At 61.0% G+C, this 18489-nt stretch overlaps 2 protein-coding genes across 7 annotated transcripts; one reads left to right on the top strand and one right to left on the bottom strand.

Moving 5' to 3' along the window:
- Nucleotides 1-446: 446 nt before the first annotated feature.
- On the bottom strand, nucleotides 447-13898 carry LOC125640619 (sodium/calcium exchanger 1-like). Of its 5 annotated transcripts, XM_048859407.2 has the most exons (8): nucleotides 13585-13891; nucleotides 12801-12879; nucleotides 7395-9173; nucleotides 4998-5104; nucleotides 4741-4865; nucleotides 3768-3867; nucleotides 3292-3564; nucleotides 447-2101 (listed from the first exon to the last, which is right to left on the bottom strand). In XM_048859407.2, exons 1-8 carry the CDS (start codon nucleotides 13838-13840, stop codon nucleotides 1725-1727), a joined length of 3096 nt encoding a protein of 1031 aa, XP_048715364.1. In that variant the 5' UTR covers nucleotides 13841-13891; the 3' UTR covers nucleotides 447-1724. The 5 variants fall into 5 exon arrangements, with proteins under 5 accessions (XP_048715364.1, XP_048715363.1, XP_074986491.1 ...); XM_048859406.2 differs by having other exon boundaries at nucleotides 4741-5104; nucleotides 13585-13898; XM_075130390.1 differs by lacking the exon at nucleotides 13585-13891 and adding an exon at nucleotides 13528-13567 and having other exon boundaries at nucleotides 4741-5104.
- A 112-nt stretch (nucleotides 13899-14010) lies between these two features.
- LOC125640630 (glyoxal reductase-like) lies at nucleotides 14011-18299 on the top strand. Of its 2 annotated transcripts, XM_048859433.2 has the most exons (3): nucleotides 14011-14112; nucleotides 16663-16775; nucleotides 17186-18299. In XM_048859433.2, exons 2-3 carry the CDS (start codon nucleotides 16750-16752, stop codon nucleotides 18048-18050), a joined length of 891 nt encoding a protein of 296 aa, XP_048715390.1. In that variant the 5' UTR covers nucleotides 14011-14112; nucleotides 16663-16749; the 3' UTR covers nucleotides 18051-18299. The 2 variants fall into 2 exon arrangements, with proteins under 2 accessions (XP_048715390.1, XP_074986494.1); XM_075130393.1 differs by lacking the exon at nucleotides 14011-14112 and having other exon boundaries at nucleotides 16774-16863; nucleotides 17186-18298.
- Nucleotides 18300-18489: the final 190 nt, after the last annotated feature.

Below are 18489 nucleotides of genomic sequence, written 5' to 3'. Positions count from 1 at the left end.
CCCCCTGTGAACCCAAGGTGCAGTGCACCTGCTGTGGGCTGGGCTAACCCCCCCCCCCAGCCCAGCAATGGGGGCGGGGGACCTGGGAAGGTTCTGTGGGTGGGAGGAGGTGTCATCCCCCTACACAGCTGCCGCTGACTCCCAGCTGGCACTTGGGAGTGTGAGAGGAGGGTCCCTCCCTGTTCAACTCCCCCACCCCCTTCACCAGGTTCACAGCCCACTGTAGTGCAGAGGTAAACACTGGTGCCTGGGTTGTCCCCCCAGCTAAGGGGCATGTCCCCGCTGGGCCAGCCCGTAGAGCTCTGCCAAAGGCCAAGGAATGTTGGTGCCTGTTGAAGCCAAAAGAAATGGCCCTCAGACCTGGTGAAGTGGCGGGAAAGGCCCCGTATCCCATCCCACGCTCCCCCAGCCAGTCCCCCCTGCCCTGAAGCACAAAGACACAACACTTTTAGTACAAAGTTTTATGTTTCTCTTTTTTTTTTTTTTCCAAACAAATGAAAGATGCAGGCACTGGGGGTGTGACGGGGAAGGGGGAACTACTAGGAGCAGGAAACATTGGGGGTCTAACCAGCCAGCAACAGGCAGACACAGACGGACAGATGGACAAGTGCAAACACATATATTGACTCACAAATGCTAACAAAAGGCAGACGCCAGGACAAGAGACCATGCACCGGAAGGGGGGTATGGCTGCATCAGTTATCTCCACAGCCCAGTTCTCCGGGGAGGAATCTGGAGCGTGGGGCTCTGTTGTTGTTGTTAAATACAAAATAAAATATTCTTTTCTATCTTTTTAAATAAAATCAACAGAATAGAAATCTGGGCTCTGTATGGGATGGAATGGAGAGGAGGGAATGAACCCCAATTTGTTGCTATTTTCATTAGCAAGACTTTGTGCTGTTTTGGAGGGCAATGGGGGTGACCCTAATATTGAATTTGGAGCCTTTTCCCCCACTGAGATCCCAGGGGGTTGTCCCTTGTCCCAGTGAGAGTCCATTAATAATGGTGCTTTTTGGGGGGACACAAGATTCCATGTGCTTGGGAGCAGGGAGGTTTAAAAACGAAGTGGACGAGAGAGAGACTGACCCTCTTTCCCCTGCCCCCTCTCCAATTTGTGTGCTGACCCTTGCAGCCCTGCGGGTGAGGCTGCTGCTGTGTGCTGGGCTGCTGCTGTGTGCCCAACTATCCTGCCACCTACAGGCATAGTTACCCTCTCTTGTGTCCTTGCTACCTCATGGCATAAGTGGGGAAACAGCTGGTGGCAGGGGCTTGGGGCAGGAGGGGCTCTTGGGTGTGGATGGAATGACCTTTGCCCCCAACTAAATCCAAAATGCACTGGAGGGGACAGTCTACACTTGGAATGTCCTTTGTCCCCTTTTGAACTGAGTGGGGGCTGGGGATTTCCCCAGAGCTGGAAGGGTGTCAGGGTGGGGAAAGGGGACTGCAGTGTGGGAGGCTTCCCCAGTTTGAGGGGGGGCAGGCAATGGGGGAGGTTGGAATGTCCTTTGCTCCTGCAGCAGCTGTAATGTCCCCTCACCCCCGAGCACTGAGCCGGGGGCATAGCCTCCCAGGGGTTGTGAGGGGCTTTCCCCAGAGCTGGTGAGTACTTCCCACCCCCAGCCAGAGGCCTCGCCTCCCAAGAACTGGGGCAGGACAGTTCTCCCCACCCAGAACTGAGGCTGGAGGGGGTCCCACCAGCCAGAGAATGGGGGTCTCCCCACCCCTCAGAAGCCCTGGATGTGGCAGTAAGCCTCCAGAGCAGCCAGCAGGATGTAGAGGAGCCAGAAACAGAAGAAGAGCAGGGCAGTGAGGATTTTGGGGGTGCGGGGACCCCCCAGCTCGCCCCCCACGGGTGCTCGGCGCCGGTACAGCAGCACAGCGATGCTCAGCAGGGCAAAGATAGTGAAAAGCGTGACGGAGAAGGCCAGCGTGCCCGGCGACACCACAAAGCGCTGGCCCTGGCTGGCCCAGTACCCGGCCGCAATGGTCCAGGCCACCCCTATGCCCAGGAAGACATTGACTGCATTACTGCCCGTCACGTTGCCGATAGAGGCATCCGCGTATTGGTCCTGGATTGCCGCTGCCCGACTGGCAAAGGTGTCTGCAATGGAAGAGGGCAGGTTAGTGGGGAGGGGGACAGGCCAGAGTGAAGTGTTAATGGCGGGAGAGGAGCTGATGGGGGAGGACAGGGTGAAGCGTTAATGGGGGGAGGGGTTAATGGAGGCAAGACAGAGGGACAGCGATTAATAGGGTCAGGGGAAATAGAGTCAGTGAGGGTGCAGGGGGAGGGTTTGAGTGAGGCATGGGGGGTCACTGGGGCAGAGTTCAGTTAGATCATTGGAGGAGTGAGCAGAGGGGAAGAGAAAAGTTAGTGCAGGGGGTGATGCAGGGGGTGACATAGGGAAGGGAATTAGTACAGCACCCCACCCAATGCCTCATTCCCTACCACCCCCTGCTAACCAAGCATAGAACCCCCCGTCTGCCCCACTCCACCCCAAAACAGAGACCCCACCCTGCATGCAACACCCCCCTCCCACCACACGTAACAAAATGGGGATTTTCTGTATTATTTTTATGAAGCCTATGCGTGCCTCAGTTTCCCTCTGCACTTTGCATTGTAACAAATAAGTGTAAGTCTCCTGCGAAGATAGTGCAGGAGGCATGAGATGTGGGTGTTGCCTGGCTAGATGGGTGGAACAAACAGGGCCATTAAACAGGCTGAAACCGACCCAAATCCATGAGCATCCCCCAAGACAAAAAGATGCCCAAGGACTGAACCATCAACACCTAACACTCCGGGAAGACAGACAAGGGGGAGAGGGAGAGAGAGAGAGCGCCAGAGCTGCAGTCCAGCACAGCTTGGCTGTCCCATCAGATTTGACATGGGTAAGCTATGGCTTAACCCCTCCTCTGTGCTAACCTAGATACTTTTAGCTGCTGTAGCAGCCAGGTGACTCATCGATGGGAACCCCATTTAGAAAAGGCTGCCTTTTCAGTGCCCGGGGAGCATTGCAACTGGAAAGGGGCACAGTCCAAGCCTCCTGCTGGCTTGCCTGGACCTGCTGCAGGGAGTCCCAGAGAGATACAGGGAAAGCTCTTGCCGAAAGGCCCGATCTCGGAGGCCACAGGCCTGCCCCGGTGGAGCTGTGGGTCCCTGGGGCCCAGCCTGCTAAAGAGGTCACTCCCAGGAGACTGGTTATAGGCTTGGGCCATAGCCCTGACTCCGTGACACCAGGCACAGAGCCCCTCGCCCCATGGAGCCCCTGTGTGAAGTCCCCCTGCCCCACTCACCAGGCACGGAGGTGCCAAGGGCCACGAAGACCACGGCAGTGACTGAGTCCTTGAGGCCGACGGTGCAGCCGAAGTGCGAGGCCAGGTCACCAGTGAGCGCAGTGAGCACACCAATGAGCGCGATGGAGACAAGGAAGCAGGCCCAGCCCCCCCAGTACTCGGTGGGGGGCACGAAGGCAAAGAGAACCTTCCAGAACACCGTCAGGAAGTGCATGATGTAGTCGAAGCAGGACGGGAGCCGCTCCTCGCCTGTCTCGTCCTCGTCCTCATCCCCTGGCCGGGGGGGGAGAAGAGGTAAGAGTGGGATAACCCCCTGTACCCATTCCCACTGCCTCCCTGTAGCCCCCCAGTGCTCCTCACCCACTTCCTCATTGTGCCCTGGGGCAGGAGAGAATAGGGTCCCCCCCAAGTCCTGCCCATCCCTGGGTGGGGTGCACTCCCCCAGCCTCTCCTCCTCCAGCCCCACCTCTTCGTACCAGCGCTGACCGTCACGGCACTGACGAATTGCTCCCTCCAGCTGCTGCTCCCCACAACCAGTGCCAAGTTGGTTTTCTTGATCAGTTTGTCCACAGTACTCTGTGTGTGGGGGGGAATAAAGAGGGCTGAGATGGTGGGCACAGCCCTAAGCAGGGCCATCTCTAGGGGGTGTGGGGCCTGGGACAAATCAGCCCCCGCCAGCTTGGGGGACCCGCTGTGCATCAGTGGCAGCCTCCACGCCCCTAGTTCCTGCGCTATGTCTTCCAGAATCGACCGCACTCGCCAATTGCACCAGCCCACAGGACCCCCCAAAGCGCGGGGCCCGGAGCAGTCGCCCTGGTTTGCCCTACCCAAGGGACAGCTCTGGCCCCAAGGCCCATTGTGGGAGCTATGGCAATATAGGGGCAGAGCGGAGCAAAGCCCAGAGCCGAGATGCTCAATGGGGGGAGGCTGGGAGCTGCAGGAAGATGTTGGGGGCTGGTGGTGTACCTAGGGAACCGCCCCCTCACACCTGGGCTCTATGTGTGCCCCTCAATGGCTTCCTGACTTGGGCAGCCTTGTGTGAGGTATGTGGGGGGCAGAAGGACTCCTGGGGTAAGAGAGCAACTGTCCCTGAGTCTGGTGCATCATCCCTCTGCGCCCCATTCTGCTGTGCCAGAAAGGGCACTGGAGCAGACAGCACGTGGGGGGCAGGTATGGAGTGTGGGAGATGTCCTCTGGGGAGGCTGGTGGACTTGGTCTCTGGCCCAGCTAAGCAGGGGAAGGGAGGCTGGTGGGGTGCCTGAGTGAGGGGGGCAGGAAAGGTTGCACGGGATGCTGTGGGGTCTGGGGGAATGGGGCACCTGGGACATTGGAGAAGGGTGGTGTAGGGTGGGGGGGGCAGAAGGGGCACATGGGGAGCCAGAGGGATGGGGCAGAGGGGGCACAGGTAGTGCATGGGGGAGGAGGGAAGGGACACACTTGGGCACTTACCTTGAACTCATAGGACTCCTCAATCACCACCTCAAGTTTGGGGTGTTCCCCAAGGCTGGGACACCCCATCTTGGCGATGGCGGTCCCCTCCTCCCCCTCAGTGGGGCGGTTCTCATTAGAGTCACCTGTGGTGAGAAGAGGCAGAGGGACTGTTAGTCTCTGGCTTCCCCCACCCCACTTCCCTGTGCTGCCCAGCGCCCCATCCACATTGCACCCCCCAGTACCATGGACTGTGCCCTCCCCCCCGCCCCCCGTACCATGCCGCAGCCCCATCTCCAGCAGTTCAGGGGGCCCCAGCTCCAGGTGGAAATTCTTGTTTTTCTCATATTCCTCGTCATCGATTATTTTAATCTCGATGAATTTCCTAGAGGGAAAAATTGGGAGGCGAGGTGAGATGGGGGTGCTGGCTGTGGGGTACAGGGTGAGACTGGGGTGCTGGTTGTGGGGCACAGGGTGATAAGGCCGCTGCATGTGAGGAGCAGGGGGTGCTCATCCTGGGCTGTCTGCTCCAACTGGAGCAGGTGAGGGTCTGGGGCCCCTGATTTGGGGTGGGTGACCTTGCCCCATAAGGAGGGGGTTGTGCTACCACCTTAGCTTGTACACAATCAGCCCGCTACCCAGGCTGCCCCCCCCACTATCCCCTGCCCCCAGCTGGCATCAACTCAAAGCTAATTTGGGGCAGGTAATTACAAAAGGGAACAGCTGGGAACACCGCCCCACTGCTCCCTTCCCCCAACCACCCACTGAGCCCCTCCACTGCGACACCTCCCTGCCCACCCATCACCCGCCCCTCAAACAGATCTCTGTCCCCCCTCATCGCTCCCCTCCCTTCCCACAAATGTCAAGCAGCAGGTTGGGGGTTAATGGATGCTGCAGAGCTGAGTGCGGGAGAGGGGGATCAGCCAATAGGCTTGGGCCATTTGGGGAGGCGGCTCCAGGCCCCACAATCCCATTGGCCTTTAACAGAGCACAGGGGAATGGGCTGCTTCACCCCATTATTGAACCGGGGAGTCCCCCCAGCTCTGCAGGTGCCCCTCGATCCCACCCTTCTTGCTCACCCAGCCCTAGGCTCCCCCCACAGCTCTGTGGTGCCCCTCAATCCCAGTCCCATGCTATCCCAGCTGCGGGCTCCCCCACACCCCACATAGCTCTGTCTGTGCCCCTCAGTTCTACCCCACAGTCTACTGCCCTCCCAGCTCCGCTAGTCCCCCTCAGTCCTGATCCCCAGCCCCCTGCTATCCCAGCTGTGGGCTCCCTGCAAACCCCACCCCCCCGGATGTGGTCACTTGGGGATCAGGCCCTGGCAGCGCAGTCACTGGCTGTACCCGCCCCCCCCCCGCGCGCCATCTGTTCTGCTCTCTAATTATGAGCACAAAGGGCCCTTCGCTCTGGCGGTGCTGGGAGCAGCTGGGGCGGTGTGGGGGGAGAAGAGCAGAGGGGGAGCAAGGGAGGTTTATCTGCCAGCTGTAGGGATCTCAGCACAGAGCGTCTCACATCCTCAGCACAGCCTGTGCCCTCCCCATACACCCCAGCTGGCCCTAATGTTCTCCCTGATCTCCACTATCACTGACCCCCAATACAGAGCCCTAATATCCCCCACTCCGCACCCTTGGCCTGAGCTACCCCGCTGCAGGCCGGCGAGCTCCTGGGGCAGCCCATGGCTGCGCCCCATTGATTTGCACCCACCTCACCTGAGTACTGGTGTGCTGGGCTCTGCTCCCACCTGGGGGGCATGACCGCTCTCCCACCTGCTCACACTCACTGGTTCACCACCATCACATGCACGCCCCTCCCCCCTAATTGCACTGGTGAACAGGAGATCGAGGGCTCCCCCAACCCCTTGTCTGGGCTCATGTCTGGGGGGAAAGCTCACTGTTGTCATGGAGACACCGGGAGGGGTGAAGCGGGGGGAATTTATCCTTCTCTGAAATTAGTTTTCCATTTTCAGTGCAGTTGATTGAATTGGGGAGTGGGGTTGGGGGCAAGGGATGGAGGAGGAGAGCCCATGTTCAGTGTGGGGAAGGGGACTCGGTGCCCCCTGCTTTCCATTTCACCTACCAGTTGCCCAAGGAGGTTGGGGTTGAACCCCTGGTATCTGGAGCTGCAAAGTAGCTGCAACAAACATCCCCTGCTCCCAGCTCTGCTGAAGTGAAGATGCTCACGCACCCCACATGGGCTCCAGGCTCAGCCATTGGGGAGAATGGCTGCTCCAGCAATTGCCTCGTTCAGCCCCCTGCCAGTGCCCCTCCACACTGATGTGCAGCCCCCGGCTAGCCCAGCCTTGGGCTCTGCCCTCCAGCTCTGCCGGTGCTCCTCAGTCCCCATCCATGGCCCTCCTGTTATCCTTGGTTCCCTGCCAGATACCTGCTCCTCTGACCACCCCACACGCACCTTGTCCTTGACCCACCTTTCCCTGGCCATTGTCCCCCTCACATACACATCAGGTGCCCTTCTCCCTGCTATCCAGCACCCTGATTGCCCCCTCAGCAGCTGTCCCCTCCTCCCACTGCTCCCCCAAAGCCCTGCTGCCTGATCCTTGTAACCTCCCCCAGCCCCGTTCTCCCTCACCTTGCTGTCCCTGCCCTTCCCGACCTTGCCCCTTTGTACCTGCTCCCCTTCGGCGCTCCCCCATCTCCCCCCTCCATGTCTCTCACGTGATCTCGTCGTTGAGGAACTCCACCTTGCCCTCGGCCTCCTCATAGTCCTCCCCAGCCTTTGCGGTACCCTCCATGGTGCGGTAGGGCAGGGCCACGCAGCCCCGGGCCCCTGAGGTGCGCAGCACCCGCACCCGCACGGCCCCCACGCTCTCGCTGACCCGCACCGAGGCGCCCTCAAAGGTGAAGATGCCGGCATGATCGTCGTCGAAGATGGTGACGGTGGCAGTGGCGGCGGGGCCCAGGCAGGCCTTGGGGGGCGGCTCAGCGCCCGGCTCGGCCCAGGCAGCCTGCACGTTGCTGAGGTGCACGCGGAAGTACTCGTCCTCCTCGAAGATGTCATCGTCGATGATGCCCACGCGGATCTCGCGCTGCGTCTCTCCCGGCTTGAAGAGCAGCGTGCCCTCGGCGTACTCGTAGTCCGAGCCGGCATTGGCCGTGCCGTCCTCGGTGCGGAAATCCACACGCACGGCCATGCGGGCCACGTCACCACCGCGCCGCTCCACCGTCAGCACCACGGCACCGCAGTTCTCAAAGCACTGGTACAGCGCCGGCTCGAAGGTCACCCTGGTGAGCGAGTCATCGTCCTCGGGGCGCACCTCCGGCAGACTCAGCGCCTTGCGCGCCTGGTCGGCTGCGTGCTTCTTCAGGATGTTGCCCGCTCCGATCATCATGCGGGTAGCCTGGATGCGGTAGAAGGCCCGGCTCTTTTGCTGCTGCACCAGCACATGGTAGTTCGCCATCTCAATCAGCTGCTCCATGTCCTTCTCTGGGTGCTTCTGCCGCAGGTCCCTCAGGGTGCGCGCCATGTCACGCCGGGCCTCCTCGTCCCCGTCCTTGTCTGCCTCGCCCATTCCGCTGGCCTGGGCGCTGTCCAACTCCACCTCCAGCTTGGGGAGGGAAGCGTCGCCTTCTGTCTCAATGATCAGGCCCCGGGCCTTGTCAGCGCGGTACTTCTTCTGCATGTACCTGTAGAAGAGGAGGCGGCGGTCGGCCAGCCAGGCCTGCACCACGCAGATGGGGAAGAAGAGGAAAGTGAGCAGGCCTTCCCACACCTCCACCTCACCGGGGGAGAAGCAGGCCAGGATGAGGTAGAGCCAGATGTAGGCGAAGATGCTCCAGGCAGCCGTAACAAAGAAGACGCGCAGGTGCTTGATCCTGCGCGTCTCGCCCTCGGGCACCACGTGCACGCACACAGCGATGATGACAAACATGTTGAAGGCGGCACTGCCCACGATGGTGCTGGGCCCCATGTCGCCTGCCTGGAAGTTGTGGCCCACGATCTCGATGATGGAGAGCATGATCTCGGGCGCTGAGGAACCCAGCGCCATGAGCGTCAGGTTGGAGACTGTCTCGTTCCAGATGCGGATAGTGGTGGTGCTGGTCTCACCATTGGCCTTCTTCACAGTGATCTCTTTCTCCTGCGAGGTGATGACCTCGATGGAGGCCATGAAGCGGTCGGCAATGATGGACATGCCCAGGAACATGTAGATCATTGCCACGAAGTACACGATGGCCCGGGCCACCTTGTCGCCCACCGAGGGGTTCTGGGGTAGCCACACAGGCAGGATCACTCCCTCCTGGCACTCTGAGGCCTCCTGGCACAAGGTGCTGACATTAGCCCCATCCAGCGATGATGCTCCCTGGGTTGGACTCCTCAGCCCCTCCTCCACCTTGGCCTGGTGCAGCGGGAGGCTCAAGGCCAGGAGGAGGAAGAAGGTAGAGGCCCCAAGGTGGGACAGGTGAGGCATGGTGGGAGTAGGGGTGGGCAGGCAGGACCTGCAAGAGAGGAGGGGGCATAGTGAGGAATGAGGAAGACACATGGTACCTAGTGGGGCTGGTGGGGAGGAGGGCTGGGAGGTCATCCCCTTCCTTGTGGGCTGGAAGGGGATGGGTGCGGCTGCTTCCTTGTGACGTTGGGAGGATCTGGGGTAGAACAGGGTGCCCACTCCCTCATGAAGTGGAGGGGCAAAGCTAGGAAGAAGTGGTGGGTGTTCTGGATGGCACAGGCAGACCTGGGGCCACAGCATCCATCCATAAGGAGCAGCGGGGCCAGCCCCCCTCTGGGGTACTTCCCCCAGGGTCTACTCCTCCCCATCTTTCCCTCAGTTCCACCACCATGGCAATACCCACCCTGACCCTTTAACACGGGAGGCCGCAAAACATACTGCATCCAGCTCAGCCTCCATTGCCCACTGCATCTCCCTCCCCTCCTGGAGACAGGGCGTTGGTTAAAAACCCAGGAGTCCTCAGCTACTGGACCCACTCCCCTCCCAGGCTGGAAATGGAACCCAGGAGTCCTGGTTCCCGGTCCTCTCTGATCTTTGAGTGCGGGAGGCAGGAGAGGGAGAGGAGAATGCTGGGAGCCAGGACTCTTGGGTTCTCTGACTCTGTGTCCCATGATCCATGCCAGTGGTTCAAGGCAGTGCTGGTAGCTGGTTCACAGGACCCATCTGTGCTCAATGGGTCAAGAGACAGCACCAGTCAGACATAAATGATGCTTGGGCCCAGCTGGGCACCACAGGGCTGGTGCTTGCCCCAGATGGGTACTGAGAGGAGGGGGGCCCCTCGTGCCCTTTCCAAGCCCTGCTGAGCACCAGCTGCCCCATCAGGCTGCATTAGGGGGCTCTAACCTCCCCGCCATGGGGCAGCAGGATTGTCCCCATGGCAGGGTCAGGGGGAGCAGTTGGGAGTGACCCCCTCAGCCAGTTTAGTATACAGAGCCCAAACCCACACCAGTGCCCGTCCAACCAGGTGCTGGCAGAGCTTGTGAATGTGGTGTCTGCCCCAACTCCAGCCCCTCACTCGGCCTGTGTCCATGTGGGGGCGGGGGTGACTCCTTGGTCTTGGGGCTGGAGATACTGCAGGGGTTGACCCTTCCTCTGCTGAGTTTAATGGATTTTTAGGAGTCCCCATTAATTTGCTCAGGCGGTGAGGTTTGGTGTGGACACTCCCCTCCATCCCGGTGGGTGCCCACAGCTCAAGAACCCCCCATGCTGGCCCCCTCCTCCCCCCAAACTCCCCTCAGCTCACACTCCTCCCCTGTGCTGGTTCCTCACCCCCACAACCACACACACCCCTCATCAGCACCAACTGGGGACCCCCCAGAGATGGGGCTGGGGACCAGTGACTGGAGGAGCCCTCCACCCCGGGCCCTCCCTACCCCACTGAATGTTCCAGAAGCCCCCACTCTGCCTTGACTTCCATTCCTCCCACCCCATCCCCAGGGAGTTTGTGCCCCTTGCAATCCCCCATCCCATCCCCAGAGTCCCCCCCATTCCCGAACTGCCTTCCTGTCCCTGCAGCCTGTGCCAGGCTGAGCTATACCAGTGATCTCCCCATGACTTGGGATACAGGGCGGGTGGGGGGACTGGGAGCACTTTACACCCTGCAACTCTCCTCTCTCCCAGTTTGGAGATAGGAGCCTCCTCCCCATGAGGGGAGATGCCCTTTGCCAAGCGGGCTGCAGTCCTGCAAAACAACACACAGTGGGGAGGGGTTGCAATTCTCCCCAGGGTAACATTCTGCAAGCTAAATGTGGCCGTGCAAGGGTTGCACTAAGGGACAGTAGGGTGAGCAAGGAGAAACTCAAACGAGTGTAGCAGGGTTTCAGTTGTAGAGGGGTAAGTGTGCAAAGACTGTGCTGGTGAACATGCACAGGACCATCTTCCCAGGACCATCTTCCACAGACCTGGGGGCTAGGATTGCAGGAGTGGGTGGGGCTGGCTGGGGGGGCACATGAACTTCACCTCAGACCATGCCAGGTGCCTCCATACTGAACTCTTTGGCAGGGGGATGTCTCACCAGAGTGTGAACAGGACTGTGGAAGAGTATGCAAGGCACTGCTCTGGGTGCACGGGGGCCACGGGTGAGCATGCGAGGCGATGCATGGAGACCATGAGTGTGTGTGCAAGGCACTGCTCTGGGTGCACGGGGGCCACGGGTGAGCATGCGAGGCGATGCATGGAGACCATGAGTGTGTGTGCAAGGCACTGCTCTGGGTGCACGGGGGCCATAGGTGAGCCTGTGAGGCATTGCTCTGGGTGCATGAGGGCCATGCATGAGCATGCAAGGCACTGCTCTGGATGTGCAGGGATGTGGGAGCGTGTGCAAGGCACTGCTCTAGGGACCATGGATGACCATGCAAGGTGCTGCTCCAGGTGTGCAAGAGCCGTGGGTGAGCATGCAAGGCACTGCTCCAGGTGGGTCGTGGCTGTGGCTGACTGTGGGTTGTCAGTGTGTGACCGCATGCACGGGTGTGCACCATTAGTATAGGCCCAGGGTCCCTGTACCTGCAGGGCTGGGTGGATACATGCACCATACTGTTGTGTGTTGCACATACATCCCCCATGCAAAATGTTGCCCATGCATCCCCTCCTGTCCGCCCATGCAAGGCACTGCATGCATGCCCCCATCCCCTCAGTGCAAGGCACTTTCCGTTTGCTGTCCAGTTCTCATGCATGACCCTAGGCCACCCCAGTACTGGGGATGGCAGAGGAGCAGGGGGCGGCGATTACCCTGCCCTCCAATGGAGGAGATCACCTCCCTCCCCAAACAGAAGACAGCTGAGCCCAAGCTGTTTCAGGCAACAGAATTTCCTGGAGAGCTGGGGGAGGGGAGAGCCCCAGGGGCAAGATGACAGCAATGTGGGGGGCAGTGAGACCCGGAGTAGAGACTCAGTGCCCCAGGTTGGGGGAGATGTGGGGATGGCTCTGTAGAGGGGGAAGAGCCCCAGGTGGGGGCTCTTTGGGGGGGTAGGGGGAGCTCCCCAAGGTTGGAGGGGGAAGTTTGGTGGGGGGGAGCATCAGCTTTGGGGGGCAGTTCTATAGGGCAGGGGAGGGGCAGCCCCCTGCTGTCTGGAATATTTTTTTTAAATCCACAAAAGCCAGAGTCAGGCCCCTGCAGCCCAGTGCCATCTCTCCAACCCCCCACCCCTCTTGGGGCCAGGTCTCCTGTGCCCCCAGCCCCCCATACCAAGACACACACAACACATCCCAGCAATCTCACCCCGCCCCTTCCCTCCCCCCCCGCCCTCCCCCATGTGTCTGGGTCCTCCCCCTCCAGCAAGACAGCCCAGGAATGCAGAATTGGACACATGCAGACCAGCTCCCTCCATCCCCCCCAAATTTTACCTCTCTCAAATCCCCCCCCCTTTTTTTTTCTATGCACCTTTCCTCGATTGGGGAGGAGCTGCAAATAAATTCAGGGGGATTAAAGATGTAAACGAGGCAGGATTCCCCAACACCCCCCACCCGGAGCCCCCGGGGGGGTCTTCCCTGGGCATCAGTCAGGCAGGGGGAGCGGTCGCTTCCCCCCTCCCCCCAAGGCAGAGTCCACGCACCTCCCGGCTCAGATCCATGGGAGGCAGCTTTCCCCCGCAACCCCTCTCCCCAAGCTCCCGCTTACCGGACTGTGGGGTCAGGTGGCAGCACCACCTCCCCTCTGGGGCGGGCTGCACAGACGCTCCCCCTGCCGCTGCTCAGATCTGTGGGGAGCAAAGGAGCGGACCCCCGTTAGCTGGCGTTCGAGGGGGCACAGGGCTGCTCCTGGAGTCACTGGTCCATCCGCAGCTGGGAGAGGAGGGGGGGTCTGCACGATCCCCTCCACACCCTGTGCCTCCGCCCCTTCCCGCAGAGCCCCCCAGCCGAGCTCCCCCCCGATCTGGGGGGGGCCGGGGTCCCCTCTGCCGCCAGGCTGCGGGCACCAGCAAAACGGCGGAGCGAACCCGACTGCCGGGGACAGGCTGAGGATGCTCCCGCTGGCAGCTTCATGCTCCACCCTGGCGAGGGATGGCTGGCTGGGGAGGGCACCGTGTGCAGCCTGCAATGGGGATGGGGGGGTGGGGGCTCCTAGCACGGCCAGCTAAGCCGGGAGGGGGCCCCCACTGCAAAACAGCAGCACACCCTCACCCTGCCGCCGGAACCGAGATGGGGGGGGGAGCTCAGTGGGCGGGGGTCCTCATACGCTTCATTGCAAACTAGTAAACCCCCCCCCGCACCCACGCCTGCAAGTCAGACACTGACGAAGGGAGGAGGAAACCTTCCAGCTGCGCCTCTGCTGCTCCCCGACCCCAGCTCCCTCCCCCCCAATCCCTCTCTTCCAGACCCTGCCCCCCCCCCAAGCTCCATCCTACAAACGCTCTCCGGCATATGTCATCAGCCGCCAGTTCCCCCTCCAAACGCTTCCCCACCTGCCCTCAACCCCCTCTTGTTCTCCGGGGGATCCCCGCAACCCCTCTCCCAGCAGGGGGCGCTGTAGGGAGTGGTGGGAGAGCCGGCTGTGGGAGGATCTCCTGGCTTCTCCAGACCCGCCTCTTCCAGCAGGGGGCGCTGTAGGGAGTGGTGGGAGCGCTGGCTGTGGGGGGAGCTCCCAGTCACCCCCTTCCCTCTCCTATTCTGTAGTCCTGTCTGGCTGTTCCCCTCGTCGCATTCTTCAGACACCCCCATTGTCTGCGGCTCCCAGACGGAGGGGGAAAGAGTCCGTGTCCTTATCTGATCCCTTCCCCCCTGCTACTCCCCCATCTAGCCAGCTCCATTGCAAACCACCCTGGAGCTCCCAGCCCCCGTCCCACCCCAGTGAGCGGGGTGGGGAGGAGGGGGCATCTTCCTTCCTCTCCCCACTGTGAGGGAGGGGTCCCGGGAGTCCCCCTCTTCAGTGGGCGTTTTCCAAGCGTTTCATCCGGCGCGTGGCGGGAGGGCAGGATTATGCCCCCATACAGGTTTGTGGCGGTACCGGTTGCGGGGGTGCCTCAGGTATATTCCTCTGCTAGATCCGGCGGGGGGGGGGGAATTTGGCCGATGGGGGCAGGTCAGCATTGAAATCTGGGGTTGCAGCGGGGGGACGGGACTGAGAGGGGGCACAGGGTGGGAGATACAAGGCTGGAAGGTGAGGGGGTTCCATTGGGGGGTGAGGGAGATGTGGAGTGTGGAGGGGCTCCCAGGCGGGGTGGGAGGTGGGGGCTCCCAGGCAGTGGGGGAGGCGCTGTGGGGATCGGTATGAAGAAAGCTTCCGAGAGGGGGAAGGGGTTGCTGGACTATGGTTTCAAGCGAGGGTGCCCTCCTTGTGCTTGAGGGGCGTCTATGGGGTTAGGGGTCAGGTGTTGCTTTGGGGGTCTGAGATGGGATCTGGGGGCCGAGGGGACACTCAGGGCTGAGGGGTGGTAATGGGGTCTGGAGCTGAGTCATGCGTGGGGGGGTCTCCCTTGGAGCGGGAGGTGATTATGGAGTCTAGGAGCGGATCGGGGTGGGGGGCGAGGGGGGAGCGCTGGCTCGGGATTCATTCACTCCTGCGCCGCCCCTCACCCCAAGCTGCTACTTCCAAACCAGCGTCCAGGCAGCGATGCGGGGCGTCCTCTGCTGGTCGTTGGCTGGTTCTGCACCCTGCAGGTTCATTCAGACTCCGCACCAGGGAGTCCAGTCCTGGCCCCCTAAGGAGAGCGGGGGCAGCAGATTTGGGGGGGACGGGAGGGGAGGCTCCCTTGGGGTTGGCAGGATGAAGGGGTCGGCGGGAAAGGGGTTCCCCGGGGTTGGGCAGGGAGGTAATGTGATCGGGAGGAGAGGGGACTACCGAAGGCGGGGGGCGGGGCAACAGGGAATAAGGGGTCCACCAGGACAAGGAAGGAGCAAGGGGCAGGGGCTCTCCTAGAGGCGGGATGGTAACATGGTAGGGGGGAAGGTTTGGGCAGGGGAGGGGGTTCACCCAGGGTCAAGGGAGGAAGGGGAAATAAAGAGTGGGGGTTCCATCTTCCACAGAAGATGAGGGTTTAATGTGACAGTGCTGGGGAAGGGGCAGTTCCCCAGGGTGAGGGCTGGTGGCTAACAGGGTAGGGTGGGGGGAAGATGTTGCCCATGGGATTGGGAGGTTAGCATGGTTGTTGTTGGGTCCTGGGGCTGGGGAGATTCTGCCCAGGTGTGGGGCTGAGTGCTGTGCTAGGGGCCCCCAATAAGGCAGAAGCTCTACCACAGGAGATGCCCACAGCAGAATGCACATGTCACAAATATGTTGCCATGGGTTGTCTGTTGACCCTTAAGAACAGAGACATAGCAGGCGGCATGCAGGTAGAAACCATGCAGCAGTAAAAGCTCATAGTGCACATACTGAGCATGCACCTTGAGGTGCAGGCATGCAGTATGGGTACATGCATGCTGTTGTGCACCCTGGTTTATAGCTGAAGCGCAGGGATGCAGTGTGGGGTTGGTGCATGCACCATGCTCTCTGATTTATTACTAAGATGCGGGAGTGTAACATGGGGGTACATGTGTGCACCAAGGATTTATACAGGGGTGGAATGTGGGGTACATGCATTCACCCTTCATTATTTGTATTACTGTGGCACCTAGGTTTCAGAGTAACAGCCGTGTTAGTCTGTATTCGCAAAAGGAAAAGGAGGACTTGTGGCACCTTAGAGACTAACCAATTTATTTGAGCATGAGCTTTCGTGAGCTTGAAGTGACGCTCACTTCACCGATGAAGTGAGCTGTAGCTCACGAAAGCTCATGCTCAAATAAATTGGTTAGTCTCTAAGGTGCCACAAGTCCTCCTTTTCTTTTTGTAGCACCTAGGAACCCTAGTCATGGACCAGGACCTCATTGTGCTAGGCACTGTACAACTGGAACAAAGACAGTCCCTGCCAAAGCCCTTCCAATCTGAACAGATGAATATAAACAGATGAGGGAGTACAAAGAAACAGAGGCAATATTGGCCAGCATGATAGCAGCGGTCTCAGCAAACTCTGCGCTCTGAATTATGCCCATGGGGCATGCTCTGTGTGCCACAATTTATAGCTAAGCCTCAGATACAGTATGGGGTATATTCATGCACCTTTATACCCGAGGGACAGGGGGTGCAGTGTGGGGTACGCACATGCAGCATGCACCCCAATTTATACCAGGGTACAGTGTAAGGTACATACATACACCCTGATTTGTACCCAAGGCACAGGGATACAGCGTGGATACATGCATGCACCATGCAAACTGATTTATAGCTAAAAGGCAGGGGTGCAGCGTGGTGCACCCCGATTTATGCCTGGCCCGGAGGGGTGAAAAGTGGAGTATTAGCACCCCACTTTATTCGTGAGGCGCAGAAGTGCAGCGTGGGGTACGTGCATGCACGATGCAGCCGGACAGATCTAAAGCCCCAGGGTTGCATGTGTGCACCCGGGGAAGCTGCATGACTGCAGCAGCGCACCCCGCCCGGACCCCGCTCGACAGCAGCCGGACAGCTCCCTAGTGCGAGCGGCGCGCGCTCCCTCTTTCACTTCTTCCAGCCCTTGCACCAGGAGCTCCGCCCCCCGACGGGGATTGGAAGGTCCCGGCTCCGCCCCTGGTCACGTGGAGGAAGTTGCGCCGGAGCCATGGAGGAGGCGGGGGCGTCGCTCGGGTGAGTGAGTGTGTGTGTGTTGGGGCAGCGCCCCGGGGGTCGCCGCCGGCGGGGCGGCGCCTGGGCCGTGGGCGGCCGGACTCTGGAGGTGGGTGCACTGGCTCCCCGGGGCGAGGGCGGGGCAGGGTCAATAAGCGCATCCCCTCCACCTCGCACGGTGCGGATCTGCGCTGGCATCTCGTGCACCCTTGCGGTGCAGGCTAGGGCGAGTCCCGCATCCCCCTCGCGCACTTGCGGCGGGCAGGTTCGTACGCATATCCCCGTGGATGCTCGTGGCGCAGACGTGCATGGGCGTCCCCTCCCTCTCGTGCAGGCTTGTAGCTCGGCTTTGCATGCACACGCCTTCTCTCCAGTCACTGCCCTGAAAGCGGCGGTGGCGTCCCTAACACCTGCCTTTATTCCTCCCGTAGGCCCACGGAGCAGACTGTGCAACTGAACAGTGGAACCCGAATGCCCCTGCTTGGCATGGGCACTTTCCGCCTGCAAGGGGCTGAGCTCGTGTCCCAGTGTGTGGACGCTGCCCTAGCCCATGGCTACCGCTCCTTTGACACAGCTGCTGTCTATGGCAATGAGGCAGCGATTGGGCAAGCACTGGGTGCCCTGCTGCCCCATCATAGCCTAGCACGCTCTGACATCTTCCTCACCACCAAGCTGGGTCCACGGGACCAGGGCAAGGTCGAAGCCGAGGCTGCCTGCCTGCGCAGTCTGGAGCAGCTGGCCTGTGGCTACCTGGATCTCTATCTCATCCACTGGCCAGGCACACAGGGCAAGCCCCAAGGGGACAAGGGCAACCGGGAGCGGCGCTGGGAGAGCTGGCGGGTGCTGGAGCAGATGTACCACGCTGGGCACCTGCGGGCGATAGGCGTTTCCAACTACACCCTGGGACACCTGCAGGAGCTGCTGGCCCACTGTCGGGTGCCGCCAGCTGTGCTGCAGGTGGAGTGCCACCCAGAGCTGCCCCAGCGGGAGCTGTGGGACTTCTGCCAGCAGCATGGCATCCATCTCCAGGCCTATGCCTCACTGGGCTGTGGGCAGCTGTTGGGGCGGGCAGAGGTAGGGCGGGTGGCGGAGCGCCAGGGACGTACCCCTGCCCAGGTTCTTCTACGCTGGGCCCTGCACCAGGGTGTGGGGGTGATCCCCAAGTCTGTCAACCCCACCCGCCTGGCTGAGAATGCCCAACTTTGGGGCTGGGACCTCAGCCCGGAGGACATGGCTGAGCTGGGGGCGATGGACTGCAGCAGGCACTACTGCTGGGACCCCAGTGGAGTGACATAAAGTGGAAGGTGCATGTGTGTGGGGGGAGGCATGGTCAGGTGTGTTGTTGGGGGTAAGCATGCGTGGCAGGGGGCAGTGTTGCAGGGGGGAGGGAAGATGGAAGGAACTCGGATGTGGTGGCAGGCACATGTGGCTGGAGAGGGTGGTGCTGCTACAGAAAAGGGACAGGGTAGCAGTTGTGTGTGGCCAGGGGAGGCGGTGCTGCAGGCAGGGGGCAGGGTGGCAGGCATGCTTGGCTGGGGGGGCAGTGGTGCAGGAGGGGAACAGGCTGGCAGATGCGTGTGGCTGTGGCCGGGGGGGCTGGGGACACTGCAGGAGGGGGACTGGTTGGTAGGCGCATGTGGCCGGGGGTGGTACTAAACAAGGGGAGTGGGTAACAGGCGCGTGTGGCTGGAGGGTAGTGCTGTGGATGGGGGAGGCAGTGCTGCCGTGGGGAAGC

This window comes from Caretta caretta, chromosome 7 (genome assembly GCF_965140235.1).
Source record: "Caretta caretta isolate rCarCar2 chromosome 7, rCarCar1.hap1, whole genome shotgun sequence".
Taxonomy (NCBI): Eukaryota; Metazoa; Chordata; order Testudines; family Cheloniidae; genus Caretta; species Caretta caretta.
Note: the sequence above shows the minus strand (reverse complement) of the source record. Positions and strands in the feature narration are given on the sequence as shown.

Coding starts and splice junctions, on each gene's coding strand:
- LOC125640630 (XM_048859433.2), top strand. CDS start 16,750: ATGGAGGAGGCGGGGGCGTCGCTCGG. Junction 16,776..17,185: donor GAGGCGGGGGCGTCGCTCGG/GTGAGTGAGTGT, acceptor TTCCTCCCGTAG/GCCCACGGAGCAGACTGTGC.
- LOC125640619 (XM_048859406.2), bottom strand. CDS start 13,840: ATGGGGGTGTCTGAAGAATGCGACGAGGGGAACAGCCAGACAGGACTA. Junction 3,868..4,740: donor AGGAGTCCTATGAGTTCAAG/GTAAGTGCCCAA, acceptor CCCCACACACAG/AGTACTGTGGACAAACTGAT. Junction 2,102..3,291: donor CCTTGGCACCTCCGTGCCTG/GTGAGTGGGGCA, acceptor CTTCCATTGCAG/ACACCTTTGCCAGTCGGGCA.